At 32.6% G+C, this 21,593-nt stretch overlaps 4 protein-coding genes and 1 pseudogene across 4 annotated transcripts; 2 read left to right on the top strand and 3 right to left on the bottom strand.

The window, feature by feature from the left end:
* The first annotated feature begins 2,197 nt into the window (after positions 1-2,197).
* LOC149482794 (LYR motif-containing protein 2) lies at positions 2,198-2,816 on the top strand. The gene is made up of 2 exons (XM_089703533.1): positions 2,198-2,420; positions 2,506-2,816. Exons 1-2 carry the CDS (start codon positions 2,379-2,381, stop codon positions 2,725-2,727), a joined length of 264 nt encoding a protein of 87 aa, XP_089559659.1. The 5' UTR covers positions 2,198-2,378; the 3' UTR covers positions 2,728-2,816.
* A 175-nt stretch (positions 2,817-2,991) lies between these two features.
* On the bottom strand, positions 2,992-5,024 carry S2P (membrane-bound transcription factor site-2 protease). Its single transcript, XM_089703531.1, has 2 exons — positions 4,722-5,024; positions 2,992-4,643 (listed from the first exon to the last, which is right to left on the bottom strand). Exons 1-2 carry the CDS (start codon positions 4,794-4,796, stop codon positions 3,222-3,224), a joined length of 1,497 nt encoding a protein of 498 aa, XP_089559657.1. The 5' UTR covers positions 4,797-5,024; the 3' UTR covers positions 2,992-3,221.
* Positions 5,025-5,410: 386 nt separating this feature from the next.
* LOC149482791 (transmembrane protein 39A) lies at positions 5,411-16,217 on the top strand. Its single transcript, XM_089703530.1, has 9 exons — positions 5,411-5,755; positions 5,924-6,187; positions 6,378-6,517; positions 6,810-6,908; positions 7,519-7,741; positions 9,090-9,243; positions 12,250-12,404; positions 12,834-13,115; positions 15,848-16,217. The coding sequence occupies exons 1-8, from the start codon at positions 5,519-5,521 to the stop codon at positions 13,071-13,073; spliced, it is 1,512 nt and encodes a 503-aa protein (XP_089559656.1). The 5' UTR covers positions 5,411-5,518; the 3' UTR covers positions 13,074-13,115; positions 15,848-16,217.
* On the bottom strand, positions 9,352-10,656 carry LOC149482792 (uncharacterized; annotated as a pseudogene).
* Positions 16,218-19,182: 2,965 nt separating the features above from the next.
* Positions 19,183-20,888, bottom strand: CysRS-m (cysteine--tRNA ligase-like protein, mitochondrial). The gene has a single exon (XM_089703529.1). It carries the CDS (start codon positions 20,794-20,796, stop codon positions 19,270-19,272), a length of 1,527 nt encoding a protein of 508 aa, XP_089559655.1. The 5' UTR covers positions 20,797-20,888; the 3' UTR covers positions 19,183-19,269.
* Between the last annotated feature and the right edge of the window lie 705 nt (positions 20,889-21,593).

Here is a 21,593-nt window from a genome sequence, read left to right as displayed (position 1 = left end):
TTATTCCTTTACTGTTAATTGCCAAGTAGGTAGGTATTGATAGGGTCGAGTGGAGAGTTAAAACGTAGCAGAAACAGATATTAAGTAATATTACCTACCCTATTACATTTTTCTACTAATTAATATCTTATAATTTTATATCTCTTAATTTTATAATAAAAAACTTTACGTTAGGGTCAATTATTCTGAAAATTTTTAAACCTAAGTATCTAAAAATTTTCAGAATAATATTCCATTCAGTGTATAAATATCGCTTTTATCCCTAATCCGTGGCCGACTGTAACATACAACACACAGACGAAGAGTTTCAATTTAAAAATTAAAATAGTTTGCACACATCGCACTATTCCTTCGAAAATAATACATATCTACTAAAAACGGGATAACTTTTGTTTTTGTACTTGCTTAGTACATTTCTTAATATGCAGTATTTTATAATATTATGGTGTTTTATTTTAATTTTAATTTTGAACATTGTGTATATATTGATAAAACAAGAAATTTTGGTAAAAATCATTGTATTAAATTGTAGAGCAACTTTATTGCCTACCTGTTTTGTTTCTATACCTACACACTTATACAAACGTCACTTTTGGCTTTCTTTCTTCTTGTGAAACGTTTACGAAACAAAACTAAAAGTACGGTAGGTAAGTAGGTACCTAATTACACAAAATGCTTTGACAAAGATCTCGCAAATGTTTTAATAGGTATAATTGTTTATGAATAAAAATCATAATATGTTAATAAGCTACCTATTTTACGTTTTGACATAGTAATCCTATAGGGTACCTTTTTTTTATAGTGGGGAAATCTTCCAAAGATACCCACGGCCCCCGGGGAAGGAGCCAAGGGTTATGTCGGATTCTTACCGACTAAAACCCCACTGTGTTCCGTCGAGCCGCGCAGTTAGCCAGTACCTAATCCATGTCAAGTAGAAAAAAATTAAAATTAGTGATTTTTTTTCGAGTCAATTTTAATAGATATATTATGTTTTTGGTCAAAAACAATCCTTGAAAATATCATCTAGTTTGATATTTATTTTATTTTTTAGATTTGGTCCTAAATACCACATACATATTATATCATATTCTAATAGAAGATTGGTAATTTAAAATTTTGCTTTATACGCACCCTTAAAACTAGGCGACGGATTTTGATGAGGTTTTTTTATTAGATAGATTTAATAGAGGTTTTAGTACATAATTTGTTAAGTTTTCTACACAGCGGTGAGCGGGCGAAGCCATGTGCGGAAAGCTAGTTTAAATTGAAAAAAAAAGCTCCCGAGCTTTATTAGTAGGTACAGTTTATAATTTATATCTATGTATAAACTTTGAGCTCTATCGAATTTTCAAACTCTAGAATAACAAAACATTCATGATATTTCTAGTTATCATGTTTTGTTGTCTCCTAACAATAAGACAATTCGAAATTTATGTTCGATCTCATCGCCATTTTTTTATTATTCATAATATCAATAGTAAAATTATGTGAATATCTAACTATGAGGCAGGTAGGTCTTCATACCTAATTACTTGAGAATGTTATTAAAATTTATATAATGTAAATTTCATGGTAATAGCCTGTATGTAATATCCATACAAAAGGTTTTACCGACTAGATTCAATCTTAATTTAAAAGTGCTATTTTCCAGATTTTAAACATAAAACTAACGGCTCCCCTTAGCTATATATTATTTTACGTCAGTCACAAGACTTTATATCATGAACCTTGTTAATAAGCAGAATGTAATAATTAACATTATAGGGAGCTTCCATAAAAGTAGTGGATTTGCGCATACGTACGAAACCGACCGCGGCATTTCAATTAATAAATCTGTAATGCATTATGCATTGAAAAATACCGTACAAACTACAAAATTGTCTGCTTAGAGATATACTATATGGGAACTGTTGTTTAAGCAATCGGTTAACTTAGCATAACGCAGTTTATCTTATGATTCGATTTTCAGAAAAGCATTTAACAAAGTTAATGATTTATTAATGAACAGATGACCACCGTCAAAAGTACTCAGAAACTGGGCATAAGCCAACCGGCTCATAAAGTTAGAGATTCAGCGATAAAAATTCCTTTTTACGGTAGTTGAAATTGCATCCGTTATACGCAACAGCAAACGCGAAATCTGTGTTGTCTTTTGACATTTGAGAGATCCAAAGAGATCTTTCTAATGACAGTGACACTGACTCTTGACAGTCGAAAGAATAACAATAAATATTGAAAATTCAATGAAAATATCAAAATCCAAAGTTATGATGAGTGTATCAGAGTGTATCGCAGTTAATATTATATAGTTAAATCGATAGAAATTATGTTCTGTCTTAACTTATGATATATATTTGTTATTATTTTTTATATTAAAAATGGCTTCAAAGTTGCCCAAAAATGCGATGGGTTTAAAGCAGGTATTTAATAGTAAAATGGAATCATATTATTTTGGATATGTTTTTATTTCGTAACTACATCGTTATTTATTAAATTTTGTTGCAGTTTCTTCTTCGGCAAGAGGTTCTTAAGCTGTATAGAGATATATTTCGTACATTGAGAAAAGTGCCTGATAAAAGTACTCGAGACGAATTAAGAGATTGGGCAAAAACAGATTTTAAAAATAATAAACATCACACTGATGAAACTGTCATCAAATCGATGTTACACTATGGAAGAAAGTCATTAAAGGATCTTCAGAGATCTCTTGCTCTTAGTGAAAGTTAATATGGGAGTGTATAGTCATTTTTATTCAGTAATACATATTTTAGATTGTGAATAAATTAGTTTGATAAATAATATAACTTATTACAAAATCGTATTTAATTTTATTGCCTTTAAACAGTAGCCTAATTCAAGTTTTACGGAAGATTTATAGTCATTTAATAGTCAATGCAACCAATTTGAATGTGATGGTCAACTTGTCTATAATAAATAAATAAACACCTATAAAATACAGCCAATAAGCTGGGGAAAAATTATGAATAAACATTTTATTCTAAATGTCATTATTTTATATTTCTGGCCAATAGCACATCTAATTTATAATACATTTGTACACAGAAATTACATAAATATTCAATATAATCTATTCTAGGCTATTTACAAAAATCAAATGCTGCTTATATCTATCTTATCTATAATTATCACCCACGCTATGTCATTCAATGTGCAATTATGTGTAGTTTTCTACAAGTATAAAAATGTACTTCTACTTCTAATTAGATATCAATGTGATCTAGAAATATAGCTTTATAGAATAAATAAACTAGTATTGGCACAGTTAAACATGTGCCAACAAAAACAGTAAATATTGTGAAGAATGTAACAAAATCACCATTTTTGTTCAATGTTTTAGCCAACATCTGAATCAGATTTCTTGCAATATGATGACCATCAGTGGCATAGCATGGCACAATATTTACAAATCCAATACCCATAGTAAATATAAATATATACCTAAGTAATTTTTCAAATTCTGTTGGTGAGAAAAATGAAAATATCCATAATCTAGGGAAATATTGGTCTACAAACACAGTGTTGTAGACATCATATGGTAATCCTAAGAACAATACAGCATTGTTATCCTGCCTTTCTATGATAATTAAGTATGTATGGTTATTTAATGATGGTTTTAAGCAGTGCATATTCCTGGGGCATGAATATCCTCCAATTTCTGTACATTTAATTAGTTTTTCCTTTATCATATCCCTTGGTTTTAAGCATGAGTACTGTCCAGGTAAAACGGAATCCACAACCAATTTAGGTTCCATGTATTCAAAGCAGAAGCTGTATAGATCATCCTTCCGACAACATTCAACAACTCCATTCTCTTTCACTGTTTCCATCATTATTTCATCATTCTGTGCTATGAATTCAGCACTGGTGCATACTCCAAATCTGTCATGGGCTACATGCAAGCAATATGACCAGTCATATGAGTCTTTAATGTTGCAGGCATTAATAGCTTTTATTACATCATCCCTATCAAGTCCTCTGGCATCTTTTAAGGGGGAGTCAGATGTGAAATCAGTGACCCTTACTCCAATATCCGTTTCATATGCAATACTGAATAAAACTGGTGCAGCAAAAAACAGCATCATCGCTAAAATCGCCAAAGCTAAGTTATGCCAGACCCCTGCACAGTAAATTTTAAGCCTTTTTAAAATGGGAAGGCTGTTTAAATGTTCTGTATTCAATTGAACAAATGCTATTGGTATTATGGTGAATATGTATACACCAACGGCAATAACTTGCACATCTTCATGTGCAGCCGCCATCGCATGTCCAAGTTCATGGAAAATTGAACTTAATGCAATTGCAAGGAAACATATCCAAAAGTCAGATGCGGGAACATTTACACCGGGTAATATAGCTTTGATCTCTGGCACTCCGTTAATTTGTATTGTCTCATTAAAGTGTTCAATAATAAAAGATATGAGAGTCCATACAACAAATGGAAGAAACAATCCAACTGCTATGTAATATCCAACCGTGAACCATTTTCTTAAAACACGTGCAAGGTTCTTACTCCATCTGTAGATGCATCTATTAAAAGCAGTAGTTGTCCAAGTAAAATTTAAAATTCCAACTTTTAACCCGGTTCCCTCCAAAAATGCATAATATGGGTAATGCATACAACTCTGGAAGAAAATATTCCAATTAATATCATTGTACTTTTATCAAAAATAATTACTTAGAAATAAAAATACTTAAATCACCTTAAACACAGAATCAAAGAACCAGATAACCACATAAAACGCTAATACAAAAGAACACAGAATAGCAAAAGACATTTTTTTTTAAATTAACCACTTAACGTTGTATATAATCATTAATCACATTTCAATAAATACTTCGTATTTCATAGAATTGGTGCCGGTGGAAATTGGAATCAATAAAATTTGTTTATAATTAAACGTCAAAATTATGCGTCAAATATGTCAAATCTTTATTTTTTTAATAAACCACAGAACCGTAAAAACAAATTAAGTTGTTCAGTGTAATAAACCAACACTAAAGCTGAAGTCCCTAATTTACAAGTAATTTACACATATTATGGTGGTAGAATATTATACAAGTAATTTACACATATTATAGTAATAATTAATAAAACTGTACTTTTACTACAGCTGTTTTAGACCATATGATTAACGTAAGATAAAAACTTTGTGATAATAAAATTTTGATCATGGAAATTTTTTTTAGCACAAAATCCATTAATCAAATAATATTATTTGAGCAAAGAAAGCACAGATTTGTAATATTAAAGTACAGATAATCAACTATAGTCTATATTTTAGTTTATGTTTTGGCATAAGGTCTGGTAGCCAGGCCATTAAATCTAAAAAAAAAAAAAAATAGTTTATGTCAAACAAGAAACAACGTCAAATTCGAATTTATCGTGAAAATGACATCTGTGATTTGTCATACGTATGTTTAAAACAACATTTTGTCAAAATAATCGCAAGTGTGTAAAATCGAAATAATTATATTGTGACATTTTATCATGTGAGTGATGAGTTGTGACGAAGATGAAAGTGGAACTTTTGTTGTATTCTTCTTACCAACGGTGCTTGGCTGTTTGACTATACTCTTGGCTCGCCGGTGGGCCTACTCACAAGTCAGCAATACCTCGTCAACCGCGATTTCCAGACGGCGAAAGATCATTAAAGATCCTTTAATTAAACGGCATTTACCCCAGGTAACCACTAAGATGGTGGCCCCAAAGAAACTGTCTGGAACGACGAAAAAGGTAAGTTAAATGAATAAGGAATGAGTCGTTATTCACCTTCAGACAACCATATGTAGAAAGCCTAGCAATTCTCTTTGTATACCTTCTCCCAAAGTCAAAAAGTTCACAATTTAAATTTCGATAAGTTTTAATAATAAGTTTTTCAAATAAATTTTATTTTTCTTCAAGGGGACACCTGTACTAGATGAAGATTCCTCAAACGGAAAACGTGTAAGGTCAAGGCTGCCGTCAAACACACCTGTTCCAGAAGTTAAATTGCCAGAGGGCCCGTCACCACCTAAACACATCCCATTCCCATTTATACCTTTAGATGGAGAACTGTTGTTTGAAATTATGACTTTCATATTTTTAGCAGTAGCTACAGGACTACAGTTTTTGAATTTGTACAGAACAGCTTGGTGGCTGCCAACATCATATACAACACAAGCAATGGTAAGAAATAAATATTACTAAATGCTGTTCACATTGTATTAAACATATGTGATAAATACTTTCCTTGTACTCATTTAACTATTTTTGTATGCATCAGCAATACATTAACAGTTTTATTTATTGTTTTAATAATCATATAATAAAATAATGCTTAATTTAAAAAGCTTATTATTACCATTATTTCTTTTAGCACTTCCATTTAGTAGATCCACATGTGGTGATGTTTATTATGGGGATAATAAGTCCAAGGATGTTATTATGTGCAAGTGTGGCCATAGTGAGATTATTTGTAGCACCTAAAATGATGCCACATGCCACCATGGCAGCAAGGTATGTGAAAATTTATTTGAGGGTAGGAATAAATTTTATTAATGAAACACTACATAGTATAAAACAAAGTTGCTTACAGCTGTCTGTATGTATGACATATTATGTATCTTTAAGATTACGAAAAGGATTTTGAAGGGTCTTTTTATTAGATATATGTAGTTGTTCAAGAGAAGTTATTTACAAATGGACGAAGGCGCGCGGAAAGCTAGTATACTGTATGACATATATATTATTTGTGATATTATTTATGTTATTGAAATTTGTAAATGTTTAATTTAAACACTTGTTTCAGGATGTTCATTCTTGGTGCTATTATTGGTATGCTTGGATGGAGTACATATTATTTACTAATGAAATATCCTCTTGTAAAAATGGTGTATTTGGTTTATCCGTAAGTATTGTCTGTATAATAATGAATAAACTGAACTTGAAAATTTAGTAAAAATATATGTTCTTAAAAATTAAAATGAACATATTTTCCATTTTTCATGTTATCTTGTGCATAATGATTATTACTGAGTAAAGTTAATTCATTAGACGTACATCATAGAGTAAACATACAAATTGTTTGATAAATTTACTATGAAGAACAATAATGATTGCTTATCAATTGCTCAGACTAGTTTGTTCAAATAAGATCTACTACTTTATAATATTAGAATATAAATTTTTAAAGAATAGAAAATATTCGATCACGAGGCGGGACTCGAACCCGCATCCTTTCGCCGGTTCTATTCTTTCAGTTTTATGCTTTAGACACATAAAACTGAAAGAATAGAATAATAATTGCGGGTCACGAGTGGCTGAATTGGTCAGACATCCGCCCCGGTATAGCGCGAAAGGATGCGGGTTCGAGTCCCGCCCCGTGATCGAATTTTTTCTATTCTTTATAAATTTATATTTATAAAGCATTTGAATGCCATTAAACCAAAAATATCAAATTCAATATTAGAATAGTTAATAAATTTCATTAATTTCAACATGTTATATAACTTTTTCAGATCAATAATATACTTCATCCTATTTGGATTCCATCTTGATGCATTCCTGGAGCTAAATCATACAGAGACACTACCAATGCACAGTTGTTCACATGACCCTGAACAAATTCGTTCAGAAGTTGAAATGTTGAAGGAAGACTTCAATCTCAGAGTGAAGAAAATACTTTTTCATTCAATAATTGGTGCATATTACACCAGTTTTGTACCATGCTGTTTTGCACAGGTAATTTTTGCACGCCTCATAAGCGAAGCGTTGAGGTGGGTACTACTGTCACTTCGCGCAAAACATCTGATTTTTCAAACTTAAAATGTCTTTATGTATCATACATTGCACTTGTAAGATAATACATACACACACATATTAAGAAAAAACACTATTTTTAACGTTCATGATATTTTTGATGTCATTTTTGTTATTTAAACTAGTTAAAAAACAGTTTAAAAAAGTTCTGTCTTGGACGTCCGTGTGTCTGTATGTGCGGATCCTTTTTCTTGTTAACACGATAGCGACCGAAATACTTTACTAATCGAGTCTTTTTTTTTCTCTTACGCTTGAGTATGCTCAGGAATAGAACCCTTTCATTTTTCAGGGTCTGATTCGATGTAGTTTAATTGTTATTAAATAAACAAAAATAATAATTAATAAATATTTATTAAAAAAAAATTATGAGGCGTGCACTTTTGGATTTTCCAAATTTTTAAACTTGTAATAAAGCTCTTTTTTTACTCACTAGCTTCTAATGGAAGAATAAAATCTTAGAGATTTTTATTTTTCTTTTATTATAGTGGATACATTGTTTGTTAATATTAATGCATTACTTAATTTTTAACTCAAATTATAATACTTATTAAAATACTCAAAAAAAATGTTGCTATGTATGTTATGCATGTAATAATACAGGACTGCTTTGTCAAAATTACATTAACAATCAGTTATGCAACCATTGTTTCATATATCGGGGAGATAAGAAGATAGTAAACGAAACAATAAACATTGCCAAATAATATGAGCCAAGAATTACAGACAGATAACACTTCTCAAACTTGATAGAAACCAAATAAAAAATAGTTGTAGAAGAATCACAAGTATCTTATATTTTTAACATGTTTATATTAGCTTTGCCTGTATTACAGAATACTTAATAGTAGCTAACACTATCTACATTAGGTACATCTTAACAACATATGTTAAAATATAACCAACTCTAAAAGATTATATTTCGAACTACTTTTAAAGGACAGCTTAATTCAAACTTTGTTCACTTATCAAGCACCGGTGACAATACAATAATTTTATGAGTTTGTCTGATTATCTTGTATAATAAAAATAAGAGTTGATTCTATCATTAAAGCATGTTTTTGTTTTTTGAAGTGAAACTTCTTTAGACGCATTGTGAGTTAAATTTCAAGGTCGCATCATGGCAATACCGTCACGACGTGGAGTAAGGCGACGATTTTGGTATCTTTGAATCTTGCCAAAGAAGTTTCACTTCAGACACGTCGTGTGCTCGGCACATACCTACGCTCTTTATTTTTAACTATGTTTACGCTCATTTAATTTTTGTTTCTAGCCGTTTCTGTATTACGACGTGCTGTCAGCGGCCCAACAAGTGGGGTTAGTATGGGGCGCCCTGTGTGGACGGTACGCTGCGCAAATGTTACCTGCGTTGTTCTGCGATGTACCACACAGGGCTACCAAGCATTTGGGCTCTTGGAAATTAGAGGGTGAGTAAATAGAGTTGATTATATTTGGTATGATGCGGGATAAAAAGTATAATTACTTGTGTATAGATGTCGTGGTCATATCGTAGATTTGATCATTTCATGATATTTTATTTATTTTATTTATTTATAACATTTATTTCAGGTAACAGACAATAAATTGTACAGACCCATATAATAAATACCTTACAGACTAACATACATATAATAATTTAAAACTAAACTAAATTAATACACGCTATGTCTTCGGCGTGTGACGCGATTCCGGGGGGCCGGGTATCCGTCCGCGGAAGCGGCGAAACACAACTCCCTGCGGCCAAAACCCTTCGTCCATGTAGACGCTCAGCTTGGCGGTCGGTACTCTCACCACGAAGGAGTTGAAGCTCACTTTATGGCGAGACTCCAGCCGTTCCACTCGCAGACTCAAACCTGTCTTCGCATGCAAGTACTCGACAACATACAGTAGTGCACACGAGACACGTAGAGCGGCGTCGTCGGCACCTCTGCGCGCATCCGCAAGTTTGGATCCCTCGTTGCGGTGCCACACTTGTTCTGACGAGTCAGCTTCCTCTTCTTCTGGACTTTTGTGAAGCCATCCTCGTCGACGCCCTTCGTTTTTGAAGGTAAACTTTTCCGCACGGGTGCGTTTACTCCTTTTGTTGGTTTGGGGGTCGCAGTCATTTTTGCGGCTGCGGCGGCGTAGTCACGTTGAGGAGCAGCTGGCAACGTGACATGCGATGTCTTCTCCGGGGGAGAGGTAACGGGAGCGGGGCGCGAGGCATCACTCGGGTCATCGGCGGTCGGCGACACGTCAACATCAGCAGTTAAAATGCCGACGCATGCATTTTGCGCTCCGCGACGTGCATTCACATATGACGGCACGGGTGACATTGCATGCGCATCGCGATATGTCGCTAACTCGACTCGTAAATCGGAGATGGTCTTCTCTGAGGCCTCCAACTTGGTGTGTACCTCGGCCAGACTCGCCTTAAGGAATGTGATGTCCTTAAGGAGCCTCGTAACATCGACGTGGTCGAATCCCACCGGTGGAAGTTTATGCAACTCCTTTGCGACGAAATCGGGCACGTCATCGGGATCAGTCACCTTCAATAGGCTGATGATGTCCTGTATGCATTTTTCACCCCCGTTCCTGCGGCGGGACGGCATCGTGGCAATCTTGTCTAGCGTTTGGAAGAGTAGCACCTTGCCACTGCTGATAGTTTTGCAGATTTGCATGATGCTAACCTCGTCCATTGTATCGATGGCATTTTGGATGAACGCCAACAGCTCATTTACAATGAGTGTTTTACAACTCATTATAAAAGTTCATGCAGCGGCAAAGCCGCGCGTGGCGCGAATTGTTATTCCTTACTGCAGTGCTAGCACTAATCACGTCCAATTCCGAACGCGTCTAGCGCACGACAATGATATGAGTGGCCATTTCACGAAATGGTCGCATATCGTGAAATGGCCAACATAGTTTGATCAGATCGTTAAATCGTCAACGTTTCACGATTTGGTCATCCACATTTGGCCAGATCGTATAAAATATAAAGAGTCCATAAAATATTAAAAAAAATCAGAATAACTATATTCTAAAAACTTGTTTAATGCCATTAAAGTTAGTGCCGCGGCAGCGGCCGGCGAATGCCAGAAGCGAATCGTTTTTGCAATAGAAAACAGTTAGGTTAGGTTAGGTTAGACTTTGATAAACAACGCCGAGCGAGCAAAGCGAGCGTGCCGCGGCAGCGGCCGGCGAGTGCCAGAAGCGGATCGCTTTTTAAAAAACAAACAATTATAATAATATAGTAGTAGTTTCTTAAATTATTTTATTTAAGTCGCATTTTTTCTTAAATACATATAAGATATCCACATTTTCCATAGTACTCGTACCTCTTCGTCGTAAATTCTTTGCTATGACTTTCTTCATAATATTGTTATTAAACGAATAATGAAGTTTTTAACTGCGAATAATTTAATTTTCGCCAGCGGCCGCCATCTTATCACATAAACACAGAGCTTGCAGCGCCTCTACCAACGATTAATGTAACTATTTTACGATATGATCAAATAATTTTGATCATTTCATGAAAAAACCGTGCGTTAATTGGCCATATCGTGAAACGATTTCTTATCATTGATCTGCCCAAACCACATCATGATGTGGCCAAACTAAATTGGCCATTTCACGATATGCGACCATTTCGTGAAATGGCCACTCATATCATGAAATGATCAAATCTACGATATGACCACGACATAGGCATCAGATGTTAGTCTAAAAAAATATCCTATATTGATTTTGTATATTGCACCCAACACATAAAATAATATAAATATTTAAAAAATATGAGCTTATTCAAAAAAAATACATTATTTATAGTGATGCAACGAATACGAATACGAATATTCGTATTCGCCGAATACTAGACATTTACCGAATATTCGTATTCGGCGAATATACGAATATTTAAAAACGAATATTTTTGTACGCAACTCAATTTACTACAGATTTAAAAATCGCGCGTTAAAATATGACGTGTGCAGAGACTGCTGATCCACTGGCCTTTTGGCGAGAAGATGTCCATTTTCAAAGTCAGAAAAAACTCGCCCAAAAATATTTTTCACTGAAGCCATGTACAGTCGCTTCGGAAAGACTTTTTTCAACGGCTGGAAACATCCATACTGAAAAAAAAAATCGCCTAAAACCAGAAAATCTACGAATTTTATGTTTTTTAAATAAAAATTTGCTTATTGTAAATTTTAATTATTAGAAGAGAGAATTTTAATCATTCATTAAATAAATAAGTCTTTTATTACCAAGGCGAGATATTCGTATTCGTATTCGTATTCGCCGAATAGTAGGTTTGATATTCGTATTCGTATTCGTAAAAGTAGTATTCGTTGCATCACTAATTATTTATCAAGAATAACCCTAAGGCCCTTTTATTATCGTACTTAACCCATTTATTATCCAGTCAAGCATTAAAAACATACTTTATCTCTAAGGTCCTGCAACAAGTGAAACAAATGACGTGCCACAATGGTCCGGTAGTAAATTTTGGTCGCAAGGGTCGCGGGTTCGATGCGATGATCAAATATACATCGCGGATACACCCACCGTAGCCGCGGATCCCACTAATATGGCACATGTTAGGTTTTATGTGAGTATTTCTCTTTATTTGATACATAAAGTATAATATCCCAGATGATAAACTTAATTCTTAGACATTAGTTGCCTATAAGCTTAATGTTTTTAAAATAGCAATTAAAAGCTAGTATTTTTGTAGTTTTACTAGCGGTCCGCCCTACGCGTACCTACATGTTTAAACTATCCTATCTCTCAAGTTGGATCGAACTGCACATGGTGTGCGAATTTTATTATAATCGGTGAAGTGGTTTAGGAGTCCATTGAGGACAAACATTGTGACACGAGATTTATATATATTAAGATGTTATTCTAGTTGTAGTACATAAGATACTTTAGTTATATCAAAATCGGATCAGTAGTTTTACCATAATTAAGTAACAAACATCCATATCACCAACTTAAATTTATATTATTTCTAAATAATTTCACTTTTTAATTTCAGACGGTATTCAACAATCCTTCAAAACTGATGTGCTTGTTAGTCTGCCTACAACTTGCATTGGTACTGCTCAAATTATGTCTGCTGTTCAGCTCAATAGTATGGCACTACTTCTTATCTATAGTGGTTTTATTATTCATTAATTATTACTCACTATATAAGATGCTCAGAGACTACCTTGTGGCATGGAAAGTGTATAAGGCGGAAAATTTAATACAAGACAAAAATGTTCAAGCCAATTAGGTTTATGATCATATCTCCCTCGTACAATTAAAGTTTTAAGTACTTAATCGTATAGGAGCTACCAACGTTGACAAGTGAGCATTTTAGTATAGTTGGTTCTTTGATATACTGTTCCTCTTGCTATTTCGGTTAGAGTCCGGGCTGTCTGGCTGGTCGCAGTGGTTGCGTTTAGTAGTGCGCATCTTATCTGCACAGGATAATTTCCTTAATTTAAAGTCATTTTTTAACGCGTAATTTTTAATATTTTACCTTTAGATAGATCCATTAGACATATTTTTTTTATTGCAAGACGTTTTTTTCGTTGTTAAATAGGTGCCAGACGCAATGTTTTATTTCGTTTTTATAAAAAATTCAAATTATTTTAGAATGTCTGTAAATTTCATATTATGTTCTTCAAACATAATATAATCTAAAATTAATTAGCCAGACGCTAATTCGATTGTTAAGTATTAAATAATGTGTATAAATAAAAAAAAGTAATGAAGCATGCAGCTCATCAGCTAGTGTATTTTAACTATGCGACAGGAAATAATTGCAAGAATACAATATTATTTACACTTGTTCTTATAAATAAAAGCTAAAATGAAAAAAAATAAACATAAAAGTGAAAAATAAATTAAAGTTACCATACATTGAAAAGAATGGAATAAAAACTTTATCAATGAAGGTTAAACAATTACATTGTTAAATTTAAAAAGCCATCTTCATAATCATCATCATCATCATCTTTCCTCACACTGTCAGAATTATTTATGTTATCGTCTAAGGAATTGTTATTGTTTTCCAATATTCCATCATCTGTAAACAACTAGAAAGTTTGTTTCAATATTGATGTACACACATACACACACACACAACACACACACCACACCACACACGACACACACACGTGAACACACACACACTCGCATGTTTAAGTTTGTATTGAATTTAACTAAAGTAGTTAGCATGAATTTATATAGGTATACTAGCGGTCCGCCCCGGCTTCGCCCGTATGGTACCTACATGTATAAACTATCCTATCTCTCAAGTTGGATCGAACTGCACATGGTGTGCGAATTTTATTATAATCGGTTAAGTGGTTTAGGAGTCCATTGAGGACAAACATTATGACACGAGATTTATGTATATATATTAAGAATTAAGATTAATGAATTAATATTGTTATCATCATCACTACATAGTATAAAACAAAGTCGCTTTCTCTGTCCCTATGTCTCTTTAAATCTTTGAAACTACGCAACGGATTTTGATGTGGTTTTTTTTAAATAGATAGAGTGATTCAAGTGGGGGGTTTATATGTATAATAACATCCATTAAATAGTGGAGAAGTACTGTTATTTTTGAGGTTTCTAATGTGATTTCGTAAATAATTACATTTTTTCCACTTACAGTGCAAATGCAGGCTGAACCCTACGAGTTTTATCAAAATAATGTACTAACTATAGTACACATTGAAAAGGTCTACAGAAAAGTCCGTGATGGTATATGTCTATCTCTTATGGATAACCCATAATAACTTTTTTGTCATTTACTTTTTACGACAAATAATGGCTAATTTTCGAAGCGATTTTAACCAATACAGCATTAATCCTTAACTAATTAAATACCTTGAATACATTGTTCATTTAATATAGATCTATATGGCCCTTTACACCGTATGATTTAAGTGAATATTTTCGAAGATATTACAGATTTAAAAATTGCGGGACGTAGCGTTTGCGGCGGTACCAGCCGGCCGCCCGGCTATATATTTTATACCCGTGCGAAGCCGGAGCGGGCCGCTATGTTTTTATATTCAACGTTCACAGTTTTTCTGTAGTGTATTTAGTATCAGCATTGCACCTGTGCGAAGCCAGGGCCGGGCGGGTCGCTAGTTAATATTAGATATAATTATGTATATTAGAAAATTTAACTTGTATTGGCAACACTGTATTTTGTCTGTGGTTCTTTTTCTTCTTGTACGCGGTGTGTAATGTGTGGTATTAGGCAATGTGCTATTGGAAACAATATAAATAAGTTTATGTAATCGCTGTTTTCATTTAAACCCATAACTTAATAGTTAAGTAATAAAAAAATTGTTTTGTATAGAAGATTGTTGATGTACCCTAATAGTTTATTTTTTAGCCTAAGGAATAAAATGTACCAATGGAAGGTACTTGTTCCCACAACACAGGGAATCCTAGAGTAGGAACAATTCAATTTCTATGTATCTTATATTTTCGAAAAAAAAAAGTTATTTTTTATTGTTATTTAATTTTCGCGGCCGACCCTTTCTATCTCTCTTGCACTTTAAACTATCTCTCCATATACACAATCATCAAATTGTTATACTTACCTACTTTCACTACGTTTTTATTTGTACGTATTTAATACTTAACAATCGAATTAGCGTCTGGCTAATTAATTTTAGATTATATTATGTTTGAAGAACATAATATGAAATTTACAGACATTCTAAAATAATTTGAATTTTTTATAAAAACGAAATAAAAAATTGCGTCTGGCACCTATTTAACAACGAAAAAAACGTCTTGCAATAAAAAAATTATGTCTGATGGATCTATCTAAAGGCAAAATATTAAAAATTACGCGTTAAAAAATGACTTTAAATTAAGGAAATTATCCTGTGCAGATGAGATGCGCACTAAAAAACGCAACCACTGCGACCAGCCAGACAGCCCGGACTCTAACCGAAATAGCAAGAGGAACAGTATATCAAAAAACCAACTATACTAAAATGACTTTTTTTTTAACGTTAATAGCTCCCGTACCATAACAATGATTTTGTAAACGTAAATATGTATGGTAGATGTTGCCAATTATTTCATATGACCAGGGAATGGTTAAGAATTATAATTCCTAATTTTCTAGTCAGACACATTTCTTAAAACACCTTATTTGTAAAAGACCATAAAAATGATGTTATGACAGTTCTGGTTTCAGTCCTGCTCATTTAATATTTTTGGTAATTTTTCTGAACAAACATGAAAAAACTGTATAGTGTTGACTATTATAGATGTTCATTGTTCAGATTTTGGAAATAAATACTTGGGAGATAAGGACAACTTTGTATTTATACTCAAGTGATCTGTCATAAGTGTAATTTAATTTAAAGTAAATAAAAGTTATGAGAAAACCAAACATTGTCTTTTTATTAATTTTCCCTGTTAACATACAATACATCCATACTAATATTATAAATGCGAAAGTAACTCTGTCTGTCTGTCTGTTACTCAATCACGCCTTAACTACTGAACCAATTTGCATGAAATTTGGTATAGAGATATTTTGATACCCGAGGACAATGATATTATATATAGAAACAAGAGGTAGATACGTCATCAACGCACCAAAACTGATTCCGTGAATTGGTCCTATTTGGGACCAATGCAATCAGTCAGATTGTCACCGGTCCCAGTGAGCGTATATGCCGATAGGTACATTAAAGTTGTCGAAAATGCCTTCCTGTGTGTTCAGAAAGTGCACGTATTCGTGCAAAAAAATAAAAAAAGATAAAGGAATATCATATCACAGCAAAATATATTAAATTATTACAGTTTAAGAGTAAAAATAACAATTTACAATTCTTTATGAATGACACTTGCTTGACACGTGTATTGAAATAATGAAAGGGATAAAACATTGCTTCAATCACTAGTGTGACAAAGCTAGCGTACACTGTGTTCAAAGATTATCATGTAGATACGATTATTGAAAATAGAACGGTTATTTTATTAATTTCGATTTGGGTAAATACTTGATTATTTTTATATTTAAATCCACAGTTTACATCCAGTGCATATAATTAACAAATATCCTCCTAAGGACCAAGCTAAAAAAATCCTATTCTGCATTACCACCCATTGTTCTCACCTGAGTACATAAAAATACAACAGACCTGCCACCCAATGGTATTTTTTTGTTTTTTTTATTGTTAGAGTTAAAATTTACTTGTGAGATTTTTTATCTGTGTAAAATATAGCTTATAGAATACATTTCTGAAAAAAAAAACTCGATTTATTTTGTTCCCATGTGATCACATCAGACCTAAGTGAATCCAAAAATTTTTTTATTATAATAAGGTTTTACTTGTAGATTTTTTTATTTACTTATGTTATAACATATGAGATCATACAATAACCTCTAAAAAGTATACAAAAGAATTAAAAACAGTTTTTCTTAAATTCTAAATGTGTAAGTTTACTACATATTAGGTAATAAAATATCTAAACTATCTGAACATATGTTAAAAAAAGAAATAAAAACATTGGAAGTACAATATTAGGAACTTGAAATATCAATGAGCTAACTAAAAATCGATTTGGAAACAAATGGTGGGTCTCCTAAGTCTTCATCACTAGGAATAAAATCTCCGTCAGTCGGCTAGGAAATCGATGATATTATCGTCACGAATAACTGAAAAAATAAGGAAGATAACTGTTTATTTTGATTGCAATAGTAATTCCTGTTGACAGTTTAAATAAATTATAATCATAAAACAGGACAATTATACTCAAAATTACTGTAAAACAACAAAATAAATTATGAACTAATTAAATGTTTTATAGTCATTGACTACCAATGTCTTCAACTGAGTACAAAAAAAATGAAAATAATGTTGTAAGTAACGACCAATGTTCTCACATGATCACATAAAAATTATCCGTGAATTTAAAAAATACAATATGAATTGTTTCGTTAAATTTAATTAAAATACGTTCCTGTACTGTTTTTACTATTTATTTTTCAATACCAAATGAAAATCAAGTGAGAGATTAATATGATAATTAACGATTTAACTTACCTCTGTTACGTTGACCAGCCATTTTAAAAACTTTAACTAAAGTATTTTAAAATTCTGTGATTGGATAACCCATTTACCTACCAAACCTAATAGTTCAATTCAGCCAATCGCGTTACACAGTGATCATAGGCAGAAAAGCGCGGTATTTTTTAAGATATTTCGAATTTTCGATTTTGTCATCGGATGAGGACGGTGGTTGGTAATTTAGTTAAAACTTTTTGGTGCTTTGGGTTGTAATGGTGATAGTGTTTATGTACTTATATGAGGCCATTGGTCCTTAGGAGGTTATAGCTATTTATTATATACAATGAAATCGTGATGCCAAAAATGTTTGTTTGCAATAATAAAATGATAAATAAAAATAAAATGATGTTGAATATACGTAAACATTAAAGAAAAGATTATCGCTACTGACGAAAAATGCTATTTGCTTTTCTGTAAATAGCTATTGAACATAAATTTTATTTGTGTTTTAGATAAAAAAGGCTTATACTTCATCCTTTCTTTTATTTCATCCTTTTTTTTCATCTAGGCACCACTATTATTATAATTATCCTACAAGTTGGAGTGATGACCTTGTACGGGTTTCGGGAACTGCCTTGAAACGAATAGCGTAAGATCGGTCCTTATGGAGTTCTATAAGGAGGATTATGCAGTATGCTCAGCAGTGGGTGTTTATCGGGTGAAATGATGATGACCGAAAACGAACACCACAGCTAGTAATAAATACTTAATACAGTTATATCTCCAAAAAAAAATTTTTTTTTTTCATTGTAATACGACATCATAATAATCATAAAATAGTAAATGAAATTGTCACTGTATTTATTTACTTGTGCAGGAATCTTAACATCTATAATATCTATAACATTGAACCTTCTGTGTCGTTAGTCTATGCCAATTACCATGGCAACTATTTGTTTATTTATATTTAATTGGCGAATTCTTATGACTTTTGCTTACACCTGCGCGGAAGTGACAAACTATCTTTGTCTTTTTTGTTTATATCATTTTATTAGAGCCATCTCTCTTATACAGTCTGTCAATGTAATAAATTAAGTAAAATGAAAATTGTATTTGTGTGTGCCTGACACTGCATATGAAGCATTTTTTTTGGATATATTGTGAGTATATAACGTATCTATACATAAAATATCATTGCCCGAGGAAGGACATAGGATAGGTTTTATCCCGGAAATCCTACGAGAACGGGTTTTTCTTTGAAAACGCGGGCGAAGCCGCGGGCGGAAATCTAGTTTTCTATAATTTTTTGTTGAAGTCTGTAAGATTAAAAGACAAGGATGTAACATAATATAATTATATATTGATTTTCTTTTACTAGAGTACATTTTAAATTACTATACAAAATGCTTACATATCATATTTTTTTTATTTAACATAAACCCATGATGGTGTTTTGCTATCATTGATTTGTATTTTCACAGTTTTCATTTTATCCCTAACAATATCACATGCTGTGAGCAATTCCTTATCTTTTGTTTTCAAAGCATTTCCTCTTACAGTATGCCTAAACTCTACCAAGGCATCAATGAGTGAATTTGATATATTATGTTCTGAAGATTCTTTCAATTGCAGACCAAATTTTGTTAACATGTCTAATATATAATCTGCAATCAGTATCATTGGTACAGGATAGAAGTTTGTTGTATCTATTTTCATTATGCTATGTGCATTACTCATCAAACTTAGCATTGAATTGATACAAGCTGGTGTATCAAAATCATTTTTTAGAGCCTCTAAATTTTTCTCTTGAGTTAGCTGCAAACTGTTCAAGAGCTTATAATTATATGAGGCACTACTCTCATGACTATCATTCACATAAACACTAACATCTTTCAGGAAAAACTTAAATTTATTTACAACTTCTTGGGCCATATTCATCATTTGGTCGCTGTATTCCATTGGATGCCTATAATTTGACAGAAGACAAGCCATTCTAAATGTATCTGCACTGTATGTTTCTAATAAGTTTGGTATTGAAATAGTATTTTGAAGGGATTTGGACATTTTTGTATCTTTTTGTTTTAAATGGCCAATGTGGATCCAATAGTTGGCCCATTGTCTTGTGCTATGGAATGCACATGATTGAGCTTCTTCATTTTCATGGTGAGGGAATTTCAAGTCAATACCACCAGCATGAAAGTCTAATTGGGAGCCAAAAACTTTACTGACCATTGCTGAGCATTCAATGTGCCAGCCAGGTCTCCCATCTCCCCAATGTGTTTGCCAACTGGGCTCCCCTGGTTTATATCCTTTCCATAAAGCAAAATCCATTTTATTATTTTTTAATTCATCACTTGGCTCCCCAGTATCCTGCATTGATTGTAACTTACCATACAGATGGAACTTTGTTGAATCAAAATAAACTGAACCATCTTTGGTTATGTATGCCATATTTGCTTCAATTAATTTTTTAATAAATTTTTCTATTGTATTTATATGATCTGAAACTCTGGTAACTATCATAGGTTTTTCAATGTTTAAATTGGTCATGTCTATCCAGAATTCGTGTTCAAACTGCTTTGCGACGGCTTTATAGTCAGTTTTTGTCTCTTTCGCCTTTTTTATTATCTTATCATCAATATCTGTCATGCCCATTGCGGTTACGAGCTTTATATTGAAAAATGTTTTCAATATTCTTTGGATAATGTCTAATTTAACATAGCAACAAGCGTGGCCTATATGGGCAGAGTCATAGACGGTGGGACCACACGAGTACCATGTAGCCATCGTAGGATCATTTAAGATAACTGGAACTCTTTCTTCGGCCACACAATTATAAACGTAAACTCCAGTTGGATTACCATTGGGCATTAACCATTTGGTTTCCTTATACGGTTTCAAATTACAAACGTGAGATAAATTCCTTTTTAAAACAGGGAAAATTTTATTCATCTTTGATATATAAAATATATTAATTATATATTTAATAGCTAAATGAAATAAGAACTCGTGAGTTGTGAACAAAAACAAGTCAAAATTTTATTGACAAGTGACAACTGACAATTTAACTAACAGCTGATATTAGACATTTGACAATAATACATTCACATAATTTCCGTTATTAAAAATGTACAAAATATTATGTACTAAAGTATTAATTAATATTTTTATATGAGCTTCATTCTGTGGCTACATTTCTTGAATAAGACTGAAAGTATTAAACTATAGGCTATAACCTGAAAAATCTGTAAGATACTTGCTGTTTTCCAATTACAGAGCATAATGCGACTCAGTGCCACACAATGCCGAATTATGCTGATGCTTAATTGGAACATGAAACGCACCAGCAGGTTGCGCTAAGTTCAGTGTTGAAAAAAAAATATTCTTAGAGTTAGCAATAACCTCACTAATGTGTAAATAAAGTGGTATACATAATAATTGGTTGAAAAATATTGAATGAATGAATGAATGAAAAATTCTTTATTGCACACACATACAGGATTACAACAGAAGAGTGATAAAAGTTAAAACATGTACAGAGGGCGGTCTTATCGCTGTAAGCGATTTCTGCCAGACAACCCGCAAAACCATAAGGTAAAGGTAAAAACATAATTTTATGGTGAAGGTGCAATTACAATTGGGTACATTTTGCTTTATCCATTGCTCGTATTTTGAAATTGACACATCGTGGAGCGCTGACAATTGACATTGACATAAAAATATTTGATAATTTTAATAATATTTACGGT

Source organism: Colias philodice, chromosome 14 (assembly GCF_061535455.1).
Source record: "Colias philodice isolate Cphi_HAF_F1 chromosome 14, ilColPhil1 Martin Lab GWU primary, whole genome shotgun sequence".
NCBI lineage: Eukaryota > Metazoa > Arthropoda > Insecta > Lepidoptera > Pieridae > Colias > Colias philodice.
The sequence above is the reverse complement of the archived record's forward strand: the minus strand, read 5'-3'. Positions and strand labels throughout refer to the sequence as shown.

Bases quoted from the DNA above. Each gene is read 5' to 3' on its own strand.
- LOC149482794 (XM_089703533.1), top strand. From the start codon at position 2,379: ATGGCTTCAAAGTTGCCCAAAAATGCGATGGGTTTAAAGCAG. The intron at 2,421-2,505 runs GTATTTAATAGT...ATTTTGTTGCAG, and splicing joins ATGCGATGGGTTTAAAGCAG to TTTCTTCTTCGGCAAGAGGT.
- S2P (XM_089703531.1), bottom strand. From the start codon at position 4,796: ATGTCTTTTGCTATTCTGTGTTCTTTTGTATTAGCGTTTTATGTGGTT. The intron at 4,644-4,721 runs GTGATTTAAGTA...ATTTTCTTCCAG, and splicing joins TCTTTGATTCTGTGTTTAAG to AGTTGTATGCATTACCCATA.
- LOC149482791 (XM_089703530.1), top strand. From the start codon at position 5,519: ATGAGTTGTGACGAAGATGAAAGTGGAACTTTTGTTGTATTCTTCTTA. The intron at 6,909-7,518 runs GTAAGTATTGTC...TAACTTTTTCAG, and splicing joins ATGGTGTATTTGGTTTATCC to ATCAATAATATACTTCATCC. The intron at 7,742-9,089 runs GTAATTTTTGCA...TTTTGTTTCTAG, and splicing joins TACCATGCTGTTTTGCACAG to CCGTTTCTGTATTACGACGT.
- CysRS-m (XM_089703529.1), bottom strand. From the start codon at position 20,796: ATGAATAAAATTTTCCCTGTTTTAAAAAGGAATTTATCTCACGTTTGT.